The following is a 17,542-nucleotide window of genomic DNA, read 5'->3' on the forward strand; positions in this document are numbered from 1 at the left end:
TATGAGATATTATATATATGTAATACATATATTATATGTATCAACAAACTGGATGACAGGTATTATTTTCCTCAGTCACCCTGGCTGGCAAAATAACCCACATACCTCAGCTGGAAAAACTCAATAATTATAGCAGCACATAACTCATATTGAGTAATATGTGGGCACATTATATGCTTTATCTAATCCACACAACAATTTTATGGGATACTCTTACTATCCCATTTTTTTTGTTTAACAGCTGGGGAAATGGAGGAATAAAAAGGTTGAGCAATTTGCCCATGTTTACAGAGCTTGTGCACTGCATACCCAGGCTTAAAACCCAAGGAGTTTGACTCCAGGGCCAAAGCTCTTAACCATTACATGCTACCACCTGTGCCAGGCAGATTGCCACAGGTGGATGTGAGTTGGGAGAAAAAGTACACATATGCACTAAGGGAGAAGCAATGCACTTGAGCATGTGTACTGAACCCTTAATGAACTGGTAATTGGCAAAGCACCAGGAAGGCAGGTAACAAAGAGATGGCCTTTTCCCCAGGTGTGGGTGCCTGTGGACATTTAGATGTGTAAGTAAAATGTCTGGCTTTTTAAAATGTGCTGAAAATTCCTGCCCTTTGTTTACTAAATACCAGCAAAACTTGTCTGATTTCAAGTACCTTAAATACTTCTCAATTTGGGCACTTAAATACATTAATAGAAAACAGAGTCTTAAGCAAGTATTTTTAGTGACATCAAAACCGAGCTTAAAGATCATGTGAGGTACCAACAAAGTTGTCCATATCTAAGTAGCAACCCACTTGCTTTGTTTGCTGAAACAAGGTACTGTCAGGAAATGAAATCTTCCTACTTCAGTCCCCCAATCCTAGACATGGGGCAGCATGAGGGTAGGGGCTTTGACAGAAGCTAAAGTGCTAAACTGGAAAAAAAAAAAAAAAAAGACGAGGTTGGTTCCATTATATTAATACTCACTTGCAGATTTCATAAACAACACCTGAAAATAAGCAGTGTCAAATCGTGGCTAAGCAGCTTTCATCATAGCAGCCTGGGTTTAATTAGGTTTTACATTTTTAAAGTATTTTAGGTTTGCCTAGTGCCTTTAAGGTGCATTGGGCCCTGGTCCCAGAAAGATTAAAAAACAGAAATTAATTTTAAAGACCCTTCATAGGGAAAATAAAATGCCCTTAGCTTGAACCACAAATACTGTACCTAAAGGCCTCCAGTTTCTTTTCCTCCAATCCATTTTCCACATATCAGAGTGATTTTTTTAAAACAAAAGACAGATCGTGTTTCTCCCTTGGTCAAGCATCTTCAGTCGCTTCAGGTAAAGTCTAAACCTTTAATGTAGCCTACAAGGAACTGCACGATCTTGCTATTGAAGGAGTACAGCATGGTGATTATGGAGCAAAGAGCTAGGCTGTCTCCATTTGAATCCAGTTCTGCCATTTACCATCTGCATGACCTTGGGTAAATTACTTTTCCTGTCTATGCCTCAGTTTTTCTTCTCTGTAAAATGGGGATAATAATAGAATCCCTCTCATAGAGTTGTGAAGATAAAGTGAGTATAATATATACATATAAAAAGCACAACACAATCCCTGGCACATAAGAAGTTTTATATATTAGCTACTATCTCTTATCTCCCCTGTTTCTTCTCCTCCCTTCCCCCCAACTCTGTGTTCCAGCCATTCTGCATCAGATAGGCCCTAGAATGTCCCAGGAATCATGCTTCCAGACCTTCCCACATCCTGTTTCTCTATTTTAAATACTTGCAGCCAAATCTCCCTCTTATCTTCTTTCCACCCCCATCCTTCTATCTTCACTTAACCACCACTTGCTTTGGGAAGCCTTTCCAGTCCAGGCCAGTTGTTTCTAATATGGGCTCCCATGGCCCCAGGTAGGACTGCCAGAGGTTAGGAGGTCCAGTTAAATATGGATGTCAGATAAACAATAAATACTCTTCTAGCATAAGTATGCCCCATGCAATATTTGGATTTCAGATAAACAATGAATGAGTTTTTAGTAAAAATAGGTACTATGCAATATTTGGGATACTAAACACTTATTTATCTGACTTTTGAATTTAACTGGAGTCCTGTATTTCATCTGTCAACCCCACACCCGGGAGATCCTCCATCATAACCCTTACCACACTTCAGTAATTTAAAAAGTATGACAAGTGGTTTTGTTTCCCCCACTACAGTGATAGCTGTGCAAGGGCAGGGCCCAGGCAGCCTTGCTAACTGTTTTAGACCTGGCATGGCAGGCATTCCACAAGTACTGAGGAATAGAGCCATCAGGCCAAAGCTCAGGCACCCCCTATTACGAGTTAACTCTAACATCAGGCAAACTCTGGGAGGATAAAGCCTTTTCAACAAGGTACCACTAGCCTCTTGTCCACAGGTGGATAAAATGATGGTACTGCTTTTCAGAATATCTCCAGTGTGATAATATCGACTCCACAATGACAATTTTAAGGTGACCCCACTATTTTATATTCCAAAAAGGACTTGGAGTTTTCACACCTATTTCACTTGACTCTTATGGCAAGTATTAATATCCACAACTAACAGGTGAGGAAACAGAGGCTCAGAGAGGGTAAGCAGCTTGCCCAAGATGACCATCAAAGAGAGCGACCATTTTAACCCGAGGAGCTGACTGTGCACTCTTCCCACCATACCACATGGCCATCTGGGCCGATTTAAAGAATCAGAATTCTTTAAATCAGAATTCTTTAAATCAGAATTCTTAGGTCCTTCCTCCTCACCTACACACCCTCTCAAAGAAGAAGTCTGATACCTGACTCCGCTCCACAGATTTAATTGCTCCTCCTATAAAAGTTCCCCAACAATTGCCTGAGAGGAGACAGGGAGGCCTGGCATCTGTATTTTGAAATACAGGTAAGTCTTAGCTCATGTTATAAATGACATTATTTAGGTCTGAAGACTAAAGACCTTGCTCAGAATTACAGGAAAATAGGAGTAACACTGACTGGAACCCGAAATCTGTTCCTTCTCTTTTACCTGAATTTCTAGAAGACACCACCCCACACTCCGCTAAATTTCTAGGGACAAGGATTTACACGTTGATTACATATATTTGTCAGCTTTCTTCTGGAATGAAAAATGGCTGAACCTGCTCTCCAAACAGCACCTAGTAACTCACCTCTTCGAGCACCTCTGCAAAATTCATCAGCCGGAGGGTATGTGGGCTTTCTGCCACTGGGAGATGCCTGTAAGGTCGACTAGATGCTACTTGTGCCCCTTCTCCTAAAGGGTCTGAGCCCGAGGGAGATTCACTCAGGCCGGAGAAGGACTGCCGCTTCTACTAGAACAGGAAGCTGCCACGTCTAGTCCAGTCTCTCTCACCGCCCCCCCTCCAGCTCTACTTCCGTAGGCTCTGAAGGAAGCTTCCTCAAAGGAAACTTCCACTTTGAAGCAGCGGAAACAGGAAGCAGGGAATAACCGAGAAAGATTGCACCGCGCGGGGCAGGGGGTCAGAAGCTAATGACCTAGAACATAGCAGGCGGTGAGCAATTTAATAAAGCTAGAAATGCAACCCTCCAACAATGATAAGTTCTTAAAACGCTGCAGCTTACTTGGTTTGGGGGGAAACTGCGGAGAAAATATCACAGGACTGCAGACCTGCTGTTGGAGGTTCCTCGGGCAGCCTTCTGTTTGGAGCACTAATACCGGCTGGCTGGCTGGACTGGCCCCTAGATACGCAGCAGCATCGAGGAACCTGCGGAGGCTGTGCTCCCCAGCCCGGCGGAAGGAGGGATGCTGGCTCCTCAGGTCCTGCCTAAAACGAAAATCACAAACGCAACTGAATTATAATTATTGTTTGTATGGGTCACTGAAGAAAACGTCTGTGCTGACAGAATTCTAGCTGGAGCCTTCGTTTGGAGCTCGGAAGCGGACCTTTACAAAATTACCGACCTGGTTACAGCCGGCATAGAAGGTGCTCGCACTTGTCAAAACCATCTGGCCAAGGACGAGGAGGCGTCCCCTAGGGGAATCTCTTTCCCGGGCGCGGTTAGATCCCCTCATCTGGATCCGGCGTCCACCTGGCCTAGCTGCCGCCCCACCCCACCGCTACCCCACGCCGCGCGCGTTCAGCTCCTGCCGCAACCCGAGCTCAGTTGCCCGGGTAACAAGGGATGCACACGGAGCGGGCCGCGCAACGCGAGTGCGCCCTGCGCGCTGTAGCTCCTCCTCCCCCTTGCAGACCCCGGCGGCTGAGTGTGCCAGCGGCGCGCTCGGGAGCGGGTCTTTAGCCGGGAAAGCGCGGTTCTCGGGCCGCTCTGGGCTCAGCCAGTGAGAAGCCGGGGGTGTGGCTAAGGGAACCTGCAGGGAGAGTACTTATGGGCTCGCCGCAGGTCAGGCCTGGCCTCTTCTGCACTCTCGCGCACGCGTGCCCACCTCAACCGCAGCCGGGGAGTCGTAGAACGGCCACACGGCTTCATCATGGTGACCCCCTGCCCCACCAGCCCCGTGAGCCCCGCCGCCCGGGCTGGGAGGCGGGACGACCAGAACCTCCGTGCCCCGGTGAAGAAGAGCAGGCGCCCACGCCTCCGGAGGAAGCAGCCGCTGCAGCCGCTGAACCCGTGCCCGCTACCCGGAGACTCTGGCGTCTGCGACCTGTTCGAGTCCCCCAGCCCCGGCTCGGATGGCGCAGACAGCCCCGCGGCGCGAGGCTGCAGCCCCCTACCCGGTCCTGCCCAGCAGCTGGTGCAGCTAGATCTACAGACCTTCCGCGACTACGGTCAGAGCTGCTACGCCTTCCGCAAGGCGCGGGAAAGCCACTACCACCCGCGGGAGTCATTGGCGCGGCAGCCACAAGTGAGGCGCTGGTAGAGCCTGCTCTCCACCGCCGCTCCTCTTCCTCTCCCGGGCTCTCTCCTTTTCTGCTCTGTCTGCCCTCCGCGGCGCCCCGCCCCCCGCCAGCCCGACTTCTGCCCCCGGTCCGAGCGGGAAGGGGCTTTGGAGGGCCGGGCCACCAGCCTCATTTTACAGATGGAGAAAAGCGGGGCCTGGACGGCTTAAGTGACCTGCCCGAAGTCTCCAAACTGTTTAGCAGGGACACGGTAGAATGCAGATTAGTTAAGACAGTTTCTAGGTTCGAGTCCAGACTCCTACCGACCCCGGCAAGTTACTTCACAGTCCTAAACTTGTTTCTTCATTTGCAAAGTGGTGACCTCTCTGCCCCCACTGATTGCTGAGAGTATTAACACGAGGTAACGTGTATCCGCGCTCGGCACGGCGCCAGGCACGAATCCCGGCATCCTGGCTCCTAGCCCTGCCTGTGCTTTTTCCACAGCAGCGCTGCCCACCTCTTTCCGTTTCCAGCGCCTTTAGGTTTTTCCTCTGTTTCCTGCCTCCCTCCGGGGACGCTCCTTAGGTCTTCGTGCCCTGTCCCTTCTAGCCGCTCTCAGCCCTAGGCTCAGCTGGCCCGCCTCCCTCCTCCCTCCGGCAGGTAACGGCGGAATCCCGCTGTAAGCTGCTCAGCTGGCTAATCCCCGTGCACCGCCAGTTCGGCCTCTCCTTCGAGTCGCTGTGCCTGACGGTGAACACTCTGGACCGCTTCCTTATCACTACGCCTGTGGCTGCAGACTGCTTCCAGCTGCTCGGGGTCACGTCCCTGCTCATCGCTTGCAAACAGGTACCTCCACGCGGGGTCTGGGGGGCAGCCAGACCGGCCGCTGTCTGGCCGCCCGGCTTTTCAGTGCACACGGCTGAGTGCTGGGTTCCCTGAACTCGTTTTGCAAACTTACATACTCCACAGCCTTAACTACAGAATTCCCCCCAAAACGAACAGTCCTTTCACCCAGCCCCCAAAGAAATAGGCCGCGTGTCAACAGCTCTCTCTAGCCCCTCTATTCTAGTCTCCGAAAAAAAAAAAAAACTTCAAAATTTCTCAAACCTGTTTTCAGCGTTGCGCTGGAAGTACACCCCAGATGATTACAGTGGAAGTATGGAGAGGCGAAGCCCCAAATATCTCGCTGGCAGGGATTGGGGAAGTCCTGGTTTTCTCCCGAGTGTGAGACTGGGTGGGCCTCCGGCCCTGGATGCTGCGCAGCGAGGGATGAGCGCCCCTGTGTTACAGGTGGAGGTACACCCGCCGCGCGTGAAGCAGCTCCTGGCCCTGTGCTGCGGCGCCTTCTCCCGGCAGCAGCTCTGCAACCTCGAGTGCATCGTGCTGCACAAACTGCACTTCAGCCTGGACGCGCCGACCATCAGCTTCTTCCTGGAGCATTTCACGCACGCACGCGTGGAGGCCGGGCAGGCAGAGGTCTCCGAAGCCCTGGAAGCGCAAGCCCTGGCGCGCGGGGTGGCGGAGCTGAGCCTGGCTGACTACGCTTTCACCAGCTACACCCCCTCCCTGCTGGCCATCTGTTGCCTGGCGTTGGCAGACCGTATGCTGCAGCTCCCTCGCCCGATGGACTTGCGCCTGGGCGGGCACCCTGAGGCGGCGCTGCAGGACTGCCTGGGCAAACTGCAGCTACTGGTGGCCATAAACAGAACGTCCCTGACTCACATGCTGCCCCTCCAGATATGCAAGAAGTGCAGCCTGTCCCCGAGCTTGAAATGAAGTAGACCCTTGGTCTCCTTTGATCCCCTGGCCTGGCTGCTGGACCTCTCCCATTGCTCTGAAAGAGTGCGGTATTGGCCCACAGAGAAGCGTTCAGGCCTCCCAGTTGGTCACCAGGTCATCCTGCAGGTTGTAAACAGTGTACGATTGTGGGGTTTCATTGTTTATTTATTTTGCTAACAGCACACGAGAGAAGAGACGAATCTTTCCCCAATAAACAGGCTGTCTGTGGTGGTTTGTCTGAGTTCTACCAATGTGAGTGTTTGTCCACGAAGAGGGAAGGTGAAGGCAATCCTGGAATAGAGGCGGTCAGTAACCATGCAGGGTTCCTCCCTCCCCCCAGGCATCTCTGTTTGGGAACACCAGGTCTGGAGAGGTTCCTGTAGACTGAGGTTCCAGTTACAAGGCGAGTCAGGGTCACTTGTTGGCCTGTAACTGGTGACCTTGTTAGGAGGCTGAGGACTGCTCACTCCTAGAGGTTCAAAGGGTGAGGGTGGGGTGTGAGGCTGCAAAGAACCCACAGCAGTCCATGTTGTCTAGCGGGACCAGGGGGCACACTGCTGGTGCAGAAGATCCCAGGCTGAGAAGCTTTGGGGACTGCACAGTCCCACTAACTAGGGCAACCAAGAGTTACCCTGACAACTGCCAGATGTGGGAAATTGAAGGCTTTGCAGGCAGTTATGGCCATTGCAAATTGAGTCAATTTATCCTGCAATCACATGGTTGAACAGTTCTCTCTTGTCTTACACCTACTATGTATGAGCCCATGGTAACAATGGTGCAATAGTAATCATGGCTATCATTGAGTGCTTACGTGTACCAGGCACAGTGTTCAGCATTCATTAGTTCAATCCTTCAACAGTTCTACGAGGCAGAGTCTATTATCCCATTTTTCAGAGAAGGACACTGGGCTGCAGAGAGGTTAAACAACAGTGGAGCAGCCAGGATTTGAAGGCAGGTGATCTGAGTCCAGAGTTCCACCCTTTGCCACATGCTCAGTTTCCTCCACTTACAGGTTTCTGGAAATGCTCAAAAAAAAAAAACAAAAACCACCTCTCTTCCCAAGGTAAGTGTGGGACAAGTGATCTGTTCAGTGCCCTCCATTTAATAGGGACTATGGAGAACATATTTGGAGAGCCAGTACAGTCCTTGCCTCTAGTCATGTTACAGGAGTCATTTTACAGATAGGAAAAGTGAGTCAAGAAATGCGACAGAGGCTTGCTGGAGTTCTGTGACTCCACAGCTGTCCCATCATCTTCATTCTCACTGTTGTGAATCTGCTGTAGACCCTGAATCTGTAACCTCCAGCAAATTAACCTCTCTGAGCCCAATCGCCAACTGATAGCGGGGCTATTATGAAGCTTAAATGAGATCGCTATGAGGCAGTATAAAGTAGTGCTTAAACACTTGGACTCTGGAGTCAATTTGCTGTGTGACCTTAAGCAAGTCACATATCTATGCTTAAGTCTTTTCTGTAAAAATGAGAGTAACAGTAGCATTTACCTGGTAGTGTTGAGGTATGGATTTAATGAGATGTTCTCTACAAACCCCTCAGCACAGGTCCTGCCTGGCACATAGCAAGTCTTCAAGAAGGCTAGGGGCTTCCCTGGTGGCGCAGTGGTTAAGAATCTGCCTGCCAGTGCAGGGGACATGGGTTTGAGCCCTGGTCCGGGAAGATCCCACATGCCGCGGAGCAACTAAGCCCGTGTGCCACAACTACTGAGCCTGCGCCCTACTGAAGCCCGCTAGCCTAGAGCCCGTGCTCTGCAACAAGAGAAGCCACCCAATGAGAATCCCGGACACCAACGAAGAATAGCCCTGGCTTGTGGCAACTAGAGAAAAGCCTGCGGGCAGCAACAAAGACCCAAGGCAGTCCAAAAAAAAAAAAAAAAAAAAAAGGCTGGTGGCAGCCTGCACAATGATGGGGTGTGGGGCAGGAGTTACACAGATAAAAAAACTTGGTGAAAAAATAGAGATAAAGCAAATACAGGAAAATGTTAATGCTACTGTTGTTCATTGTACTGTGTTTTTCAAATTTTCTGTATGGTTGAAAAAATAAAGTTTTGGCGGAATAAACTCAGTCATGTTCTACTGCATTTAGAATAAATCTAAATGTATGACAAATGGCACAAATAAAAAGCAAACTCAAAACATACTTAGAGAAATTTCCTTGCACTTCTTGTGCACCCAAGTACTCTCCAGAGACAGGAGCCCCTTACGAGCCCTTCTCTCCTGATATGTTGATATGCTAAGCTCTCTAGGATCTTTCTCCTCCTTGGCTCAGGGAGAGGGAAGGGGTGATCCCCGAGCTGTTAGAGGAAAAGCTGGTCTGTGATGGTGAAAAGGAGGAGGAAAATCATATCACCTGTTCCAAGTTCCAAAATATCTGGAGCTCTCAGCCTGGCTATTAAGGCATGGGGTACCTCTGCAAAAGTGATTTTGGGGGGAGTTGTCTTCACCAGCATTTACTCAGCTAAGATTGATATGGGGGATTTGGTTCCAGAATCATCCAGACCAGGAATCATGTAATCATGCTATTCCAGCTCCTGTTGCCACAATCTACTGTACATTTTTATGCACAATGCCCATATTTTTCTATTCCAGTGTGGAACTCATTGATGGAAAATGGGCCTGTTTTGGATCTTGCCATGTGTAGAGATCCCCCAAAACTCAGCTAAGAGCTTCCCCACTCCTTTTACAGACTGGGAAGTCATTAAGGGTAGGGATGGGGAATGGACTGACTAGTGGCTAGGCTACTCAGGAACCGGAGGAAGTAAGAGACAAAGCCAGCAAGAGGCTGTGGGAGGCTGGAGGTGCAGCTGAAAAGGCGCCTCAAAACAGCAACATTGATTTATCCACACCAAGCACCAGTCGCATTACATAAACAATCTCATCTTCACAGCAACTCCTCTGAAGCTAGTGTTATGTTTTTCCAAAAGAACTGGGGTTCAGGTATCTGGTGGAGCCTGGGTTCCGACCCTAAAGCCAGAGCTTCTTCCTCACCATCAGCGACACCACACCAACTCTAGCTGGCTGAAATCACTGGTTCCTGCATCTATAGATGGTTCAGAGAGTCTCTAAGTCTAACTATATCATTGGATTGCTTTCCATCACTGTTAGGGGGATCTTGTTTATTAATCCAGATAATAGATGCAAATAAAAGAGGATCTTTCACTACTCCTATGAGGTGTAAGGCACCAATTTAAAGTGCCCAATAGGGGGTCACAAGGATTTCAATTTCAGATGATTGTTCAAACTGTATGGATATAAGAGTGGTCCTGAAAGAGACCCCTCACCCAAGGATCTAGAGATGCCCCTTCCTGGGAGAGGCTTCCGGCTTGGGAAGAGGAGCGAAGACTCCGGCTGAGCAAGCAAGGCCGGTTGTACAGAGAGTGACCAAATGCCTCGAGCGGTAGCTGAGGCTTCCGGGGAAGAGACCGGGTTTTGGGGATTTGGGGCTGTCCACTGTGGACATGTGTGACCCTCTCTTTTAAAGGCTGTGCTCAGGTGCTGCTGCCTGAGAAAGTGCGGGGTAGGGGTAGGGGTACGGAGCGGGGCTCTAGGCATCAGACCAAGTGGATGTCAAACCCAGGAGGGCTCCCTAGCCTTGGGGACTTCTGTAATCTGGGGCTGTTCTGGGGAGTCCCTGCTGGACTTCTACAATACATCCCCAGCAAATCTTACATGGCGGGGCAAATGCCGGGGTCTGACTTTGGCAGTTGACACTCCAAGTTTGTTTCGTGCCTTGTGGCTGGCGTGGGAAGAAAATGAAATAAGAATCGTTAACTTTTCCATATTCCCGCTGTCCATACGCGGAAAGGCGGTACCCAGCGTTAGGGACCAGCAGGGGTTGTCCTCCCCTCCTCTCCCTTCCTATGGCGTGGCCGGGAGGCTGCGGCGCCAACGCTAGCCAAAAGGGCGCTCGCGGGCCCGGGCCCCGCGCTCGCGGCTCCCGGGGGAAGCCGCGTTGCCAGGTTGGGTTTTAACGCCTCCGCCCGCGCACAGATTGTCCGGGGCTGAAGGCGCCACCACTGGCGCTCAGGCGCGAGCCGCCCCTCCCGCGCGGCGGTCCTCCTACTCCACCCCGCCTTCCCTCCGCACCTTCACAGTCGCCCCTTAGCCCCACCCCGGCCACGCGCCTCCCCGACTTCCGGCCGGCTTCAGAGCCTCTGGAGCGCTGGGTGTGGGGTCGCCATCCCGGCCCGGCCGCCGCCTCCGAGCAGTCGACGCGGGGCTCCAGGCCTGAAGCGGGCGGGGAGGCAGGATGCAAGCGTGCGGGGGCACCGCGGCGGGTCGCCGGGCCTTCGACAGCATTTGCCCCAATAGGATGCTGGATCCGCGAGGCCGGCAGTTCGGCAAGCCCGGGAAGCTGGAGAGGAAGGTGGGGCCGCGGGACGGAGCCGGGCAGGGTCCTCACGCTCCCGGCAGTGAGGGCTGACCCGCTCTCACCGTTTCTGTGCCCTGCTAGTTCGCCCCTGCGCGGAAGCTCTTTCTCGGTAGCAGCGGCAGCAGCCCGGTGTCGGTGTACGAGGATCCCCCAGACGCCGAGCCCGCTGCGCTGCCAGGTGATACCGGTGGTCCCTGCGCGACCCCTCGGGTTCCCCGCGCCAGGTGGGTGGGGCGCGCGGGGCTCAGAAGAGCTTTTCTCCCAGGGGTTTCGGAGTCCTGGCGGCGATGCCAGCGGCGAGCCCTTGCCGGGAGGCTTAGGGTCCGCCCGGCGCGTGTCTCCGGTTCTCCCCACGCAGCCCTCACCACCATAGACCTGCAGGACCTCGCTGACTGCTCCTCGTTACTCGGGTCCGACGCGCCGCCTAGTGTTAATTCGGCCGCCTCACAGGTACCTCTCCTGGTGGAAACTCGCGGCCTCTCGAAGCCCAAACTTCGATTCGGGAGTTAGTTCTCGAGTTTGCTCAAAGAACCCTTTTGGGCGGGGAGCGCAGGCACATCTGGCTAGCGGGGGGAGATGTCCTGCAGAAATCCAAGCCTCGAGGATTAGAACTTCCACCTCCCTCCTAGTATATTAACGGTGGCCACATTCTCAGAACTGTTTTGACCAACTCTGGACAGGGAAGCTCATCTGGAGGGCTCGCCTGCCAGACGGGTCTCCCATTCCCCTCCCCATCTATTCCTTGGAGCTGCGATAAAGCAACGTGGAGATTGCGCACTGAGGGACCAGGTGGGTAGATGGGAGCAAAGTTGCTCTCTGGGCACCTATCTGTTCTCCCAACATGCCTTTCCCGGCCATTCATTAACCATTTTCATTCCCTGGATGTCTAAGGAGTGTGGAGATCGGAGAATAACTTCTCGATCAAGACTGGAAAAAACGAAGAGAATTTACATTTGGAGGAAGTGGGAAGAGTGACAAAGGACTCAAAGAAATCTGACTGAAAACGTTGCTCTCTACAGAGATGGCCCTTCAGCAGTTGGGCACTTTATAAAAGTCCTTTTCGCCCCCTGCAAAGGCTACTGTCACTTACTCCCATGGGGCAAAGAGGCATTTCCCCCAAAAAACCTATCTTCTTACTTGCATCCCACTTCTACCACTTGCTAGGGCTGAGACTCCCCAGCCAGATGATGGTACCTCCCAGCACTGGTGTCTGGGAGGCCAGAAGCCTGCCTCATCGATGGATATGAAGGCATCCATCGATGCATATGAATGGATATGAGTAGCTAAATGCAACCTCCAGGAAGGGTGCCAGTTCCAGGTTCCTGGCAGCAGGTGCCGGGGATATGAGGTTTCACGGGAACAGACCAAGTACAGAACTCTCCAGAGGAAATGACCACCTCCTAGAACTGGGGTTGGGGTGGTAGAGCAAAGCTTCCCAGGGCCTCTCTAAGTGCCTCTTAGAATTGGGATAGAGCCTAGGGAGACTCAGGGTAGGTGGCAACTGAGAGCAGAGATTGTGAAGGCAACAGGTAAAAGTGGGAATTGCCCTGCAAAGGCCATTCTCCTGTTCTTTTAGGGTCTGGATGCTCAAATGAAAAAAGACAATACATGAGCATCTTTCAACGGACCCAGAGGGCTACATCGCGCCCTTTCTCCAACATGTTTATTTTGCAAGAAAAAAACCAAACCAAACCATACCAAACAACAGCAACAAAACCAAGCAGGCTCTTGCTGAATTTTTGCTTATGTATACAGAGCTTAAATTTGACATCATGCTCTGTGTTAAGTTTTTTGGTTTTGTTTCGTTTTTGTTTTTTGGCTGCTGTTTTTGTTGGAGAAATGCCAGGTTTTTACCTAATTGGGAAGACAAGATTCACAGTTTCAAGGACAGAGCTCATGCCCGATGGCCCAAGCAAGAGGTCCAGGATTTTCCCCGCGGGAAGGCAGAACTGGTACAGAAGGAGATATATCCCTAGGGGAAGATTCTGTGGGGGAACCCCCTGGCCAGTGCACACTGGTTATATTTCTCCTTCCTGCTGGGGAAAGTGGACAGAGAGAGGAAGTGCTCTAGAAGTGTTTGAGGTCCAGAATGGGCTAAGACCTGGGATAGCACAGGAGGAAGCATTTCCTGGGTGGCCGTCCCTGAGAGTTGGCCTCTAGTCTCCTCATGGTAAGGGCTTTTCTCTACTGAGGGGGAGACCTTTGAGCCCTTGGGAAATGTCTCATTTCTGACTCCTTCAACGAGGGGAGTACTTGTGCTTCAGGATTTGTCTGGGGCCCTCAGTCTTTCCTTTCTAAGCTCCCTTCCCCTTACAGACTCAGTTCTCAACTGGTACTAGAGGTCTCCCTGGTTGAAGCTCTCCTCCCTGAAGGAAACTGATACTTGTACATTCTTCGAAGTTAGAGTCAGAATAAGTTCCTCTTCTCAGAAGTATTTGAATAGTAAAGAAGGGTGTTTGAGAGAAGAATATGATTAACCCAAAGGAATAAAACAATTGGTAATAGTGGAATCAGTAGAATAGATATTTCTGATGGGCATACTGGATGCACCCCTCACACCATGCTCCTTGAGAGGCTTCTTTCCCCTTCCCAGAACTGTCTTCATTGGAAGCCAGGCTTTCCTAAAAGAGAAATAAAAGCTAGAGGCAATGAGGTATAGAGGAAAGAGGACTGAAATAGGCACCAGCATTCTGGGGCAGAAGCTCCAGTTTCACTATTTCAGAGCTGGGTGGCTTTCGACAACGCAATTTCTCTGAGCTTCAGCTTCTCCATCATGGGAGGAGTCACTTCCTGGGCCCTGCCTACTTCCAACATTGGTGTGAGAATTAACAGAGAGACTCGATGTAGAAGTTTGTGTCAACTCTGTGCACGAATTAAGAGAATAAGAAGTTTCCTGGTCACCAGCCTTTTACAGTGTCCTTCCGTCTCACGCACCCAGGCACATTGCAGGAACCCAGGAGAGTGTCCAGTCCAAGATGCTGGAGATGCATCACGCCGTACGTGAAAAGTCAACTCCAACATTTTGAGAAACGGAAGAGCAAGAGGGGCCACGCCTGCTGCATGCTGAACAGAAGCACTTTCCACAGCATCCCTGGTCCCTTATATCTTAGCCTACCTTTTCTCTTTCTGTGTGGGGAGAGGTGGTTTAGTTGTGACTGAGCCTTGGCGGGATATGTGGACTCGAGTTACTGCTTTGGATGCCTCCGCACGCTGGCGGGTCTTGGGAGGAAGGACGGCGTGTTCGTACGCCATGCTCCCAGCTCTTAGAGCTGTGACTCCTTGGTCTGTGGGAGGTAAGTCGGGGCTGAAGGTCTGCGGGCGCACTAGCAACGCGCCTGGTTGGCTGGTGACCGGCCAATGAGGCGGCGCCGGGCTGTGCCGTCTGCCAGAGGCCGGGCGCGGGGCGGCTGTGCTGCGCGCAGAAGGACCGACGCGCGGCGCAGCAGCGCGCAGTTTCAGCGCCCGGCAGGACCCTCGCGACCGGGTCCCCGCTTCGTGCGTCCTTCTCCCCACCATGGCAGTGCAAGCCTGCTGGATTCCGTGTCTCGGGCAGGGCTTTGATTTTCAGGTACAAGTTTCCGCTGCGAACGCGAGTGCATGCAGACCTGCCATCGAGCCCGGGAGGTTAACTGTCGGTCTAGGAAGTGTTCCAGACCCGCCAGGCTCAACATTAACTAGTTTGTACCTCTGGTTTGTTTCAGAACCACTCCCAGCAAACGGCAGCGGACTTCGATCTGCAGGATTTCAGAGACACCGTGGATGAGCTCATTGCAGGCAAGTGCAATCTCTTTGCAGTTCAATCAGTAACGGCGGGGGTGTCCTCACCCCTCAAATCTGACTAGTTCGGATTTCGTGGTCCTGAAAGTGGTAAACCCTGTACCTGTCAACGACTCGCCAGCAACTCATCAAAGGGTCTGGCTCATCCATATTTAGCCCCCCCCGCTTTTCCTAATGGAGAAGATGAGTCTCGGGATCTATAGCGCTTTCTCAGTTTGCCCGTGTGAGTTCTGGGAGAGGGAACCCTACGCTGTGACGTGGTCTGGAAGACGCTGAGTGACAGGAGTGTGCAGAGTAGTGCATTTGTGTGACTTCAGGCAAGTTTGCCCTGGCCACCGTGGAAATTCAGTTCAGATCATCTCAACAGGCATTTATTGAGCGCCTGCTGTGTATGTACAGGATATCAGGAAGAGCCTGGGGATCGTAGGGATTGCAGAGTGAGGGGTGCTTTATTAATAAACAAAAATCACGTAAAGCCTATACCCGCGTGATATTTTGTCCCTGCCGTTAGCTGGGCACGAGTCTGAGGCTGCAAACCCAGCTCCCTCTCTTCCTCTTCATCAGACTCATCCTCTTTGATGTCGCCTCCCCTGGCGGGCGGAGACTTCCCCTTCTCTCCTTGCGACGTACTGCCGTTTGGTCCCTGTCTCTCCTCCCCACAAGCCTTGCAGTCACCGCCGCTGCGCCCTCCCGACGTGCCCCCGCCAGAGCAGTACTGGAAGGAGGTGGCCGACCATCACCAGAGGGCGTTGGGGGACGCACTCGTGGAGAATAACCAAGTAGGGACACTGGGCTGGCGTCCAGGAGTCCTTGGGGCGGGGGCAGGGTATGGGGCTCCGGGAGGAAGTGGGGTTGCAGGAGCGGGAATGAGCCCCCTTGGACGTTAAAAGCAGTGGACGAGTTTACGTAGCTGCTGTTGCTCCACTGGCTCTGCCTCAGTTTACAACGTCACTAAGTGGGAATGATCTTACCCACCAGATTTTTAATAGGGCCACCAATATTTATTGAAGGCTTTCTATCTGCCTGGTATTGTGCTTACCTATTTACTTTCCTCATTAATTACAGCCGTTGAGCTAGATACTTTTACCAGCCCCATTTTACAGATAAGGAAACTGACTTATAGGAATGTTGAACTTCTATATCTGCCTGTTGCCCAAGTCAGCACTCCTCACCGCTACACTGAGGATTAACTGAGAAACATTTTGTCTAAGTGCTCTGTAAAAATCAATCAATCAATCAATCAATCAAATTATCATTCTCACCAGTGTAAACGTCCTTGGGACCCCAGTTTCTAATTAGACGTTAGGATCTGGGTTCAATTTATGCAGACTGTACAGACGAGACCGAGCACGGTAGCCTATCGCTGAATGTTTGGGTCTCCTCCTGCAGCTGCACGTGACGTTGACCCAGAAACAGGAGGAGATCGCCTCACTGAAGGAGCGGAACGTGCAACTGAAGGAACTCGCCAGTCGGACACGGCACCTGGCCTCGGTGCTGGATGTAAGTGGGGCGCGCGCGTGTAGAACACTGCAGGAAGTCGGAAATGTTCCGTGCACCTCCCACCCAGCTCCCGGTGTTGGGAGCCGGCGGGGGTCGGGGAACGGAGAGGACCGCTGGGAGCTCGCTGAGTCACTTGCAGGCGTTGCCTAAGTCGGCCGAGTCGCGCAGTTCGAAGTGCGCCCAGGTCTCCTTTGAGCGCCCAGCACGAGGCGAGTCCGGCTGGCCCCAGGGCGGCGCTCCTCCCCATCTTTTTGTAGAAGCTGATGATCACACAGTCCCGGGATTTCAGGGCGGCAGCCGAGTCCATCCCGCTCAAGGCGACTTCCAAAAGGAGCCTGGAGGAGTTGTTCAGCGCTGCGGGGCAGGATTGCGCGGAAGTGGACGCTATCCTGAGGGAGATTTCCGAGCGCTGCGATGAAGCGCTGCAGAGCCGCGATCCCAAGCGGCTCCGGCTGCAGCCCGAGCCCCCGAGCACGGACGGCAGGCCTGGGAACCTGCACGGCGCCTTCCGGGGGCTGCGCACAGACTGCAGCCGGAGCGCGCTGAACCTGAGCCACAGTGAGCTGGAGGAGGGCAGCTCCTTCAGCACCTCCATCCGCAGCCACAGCACCATCCGTACCCTCGCTTTCCCCCAGGGCAATGCCTTCACCATCCGGACAGCCAACGGGGGTTACAAATTCCGCTGGGTCCCCAGTTGAGCTGGGATGTGGTCCTCCGAAACACTGCCCTCTATCCAAACTGAAGCGCCTGGAGGCTAAACGGGAATAGCTGAAACCTGGTTTCTCAGAAGAACTCCACTTGCAGGGCCGACGCCAGCCTGAAACTTTTTTTTTTCAGGAACAAAAACGTTTTGATACCGATGCACTGTAAAATTCTGGTACAAAATACTGTGTGGTCCCTCCCAGTTTCACAGCGAAACCGTGTGTGTATGTGTGTGTGTGTGCGTGCGTATGTATACATACGCTTATATATCACAGTCAATTTTTAAAGTATTTATTTTTAGCAGCTTTGAATTACGTACTTTTAGAGCTGGAAGGAACCTAAAAACCACTTAGGTATTTTATAATTATAATAATGCCCTACTTTCATACGAAGCAAAAGGGGGCTCTAAGAAGTTAAGCAATCTTCTACACAAAGAAGCGTCATGGGAACCTTCCGAGCGCTCTCGCTAGTCTTTTAAAGATTGTAGGTCCAGAGGCCAGGTCTCTGGGTGAACGTTTCAATACGTCACTCACTTCCCCTGATCACTTAATTTTGTTACTATTGGAATCTTTCATTTTAGCTGCCAGA

General features: G+C 51.9%; 2 protein-coding genes across 2 annotated transcripts; both read left to right on the forward strand.

Annotated features, from left to right (window-relative positions):
- Nucleotides 1-4,463: 4,463 nt before the first annotated feature.
- On the forward strand, nt 4,464-6,588 carry CCNO (cyclin O; the record flags this gene model as incomplete). The annotated part of the gene is made up of 3 exons (XM_079703986.1): nt 4,464-4,838; nt 5,473-5,658; nt 6,103-6,588. 3 exons carry the CDS (start codon nt 4,464-4,466, stop codon nt 6,586-6,588), a joined length of 1,047 nt encoding a protein of 348 aa, XP_079560112.1.
- Nucleotides 6,589-10,852: 4,264 nt separating this feature from the next.
- On the forward strand, nt 10,853-16,950 carry MCIDAS (multiciliate differentiation and DNA synthesis associated cell cycle protein; the record flags this gene model as incomplete). The annotated part of the gene is made up of 7 exons (XM_079702850.1): nt 10,853-10,969; nt 11,057-11,153; nt 11,334-11,425; nt 14,677-14,749; nt 15,317-15,531; nt 16,142-16,252; nt 16,510-16,950. 7 exons carry the CDS (start codon nt 10,853-10,855, stop codon nt 16,948-16,950), a joined length of 1,146 nt encoding a protein of 381 aa, XP_079558976.1.
- Between the last annotated feature and the right edge of the window lie 592 nt (nt 16,951-17,542).

This window comes from Hyperoodon ampullatus (genome assembly GCF_949752795.1).
Source record: "Hyperoodon ampullatus genome assembly, chromosome: 4".
In the NCBI taxonomy this organism is placed as follows: Eukaryota; Metazoa; Chordata; class Mammalia; order Artiodactyla; family Ziphiidae; genus Hyperoodon; species Hyperoodon ampullatus.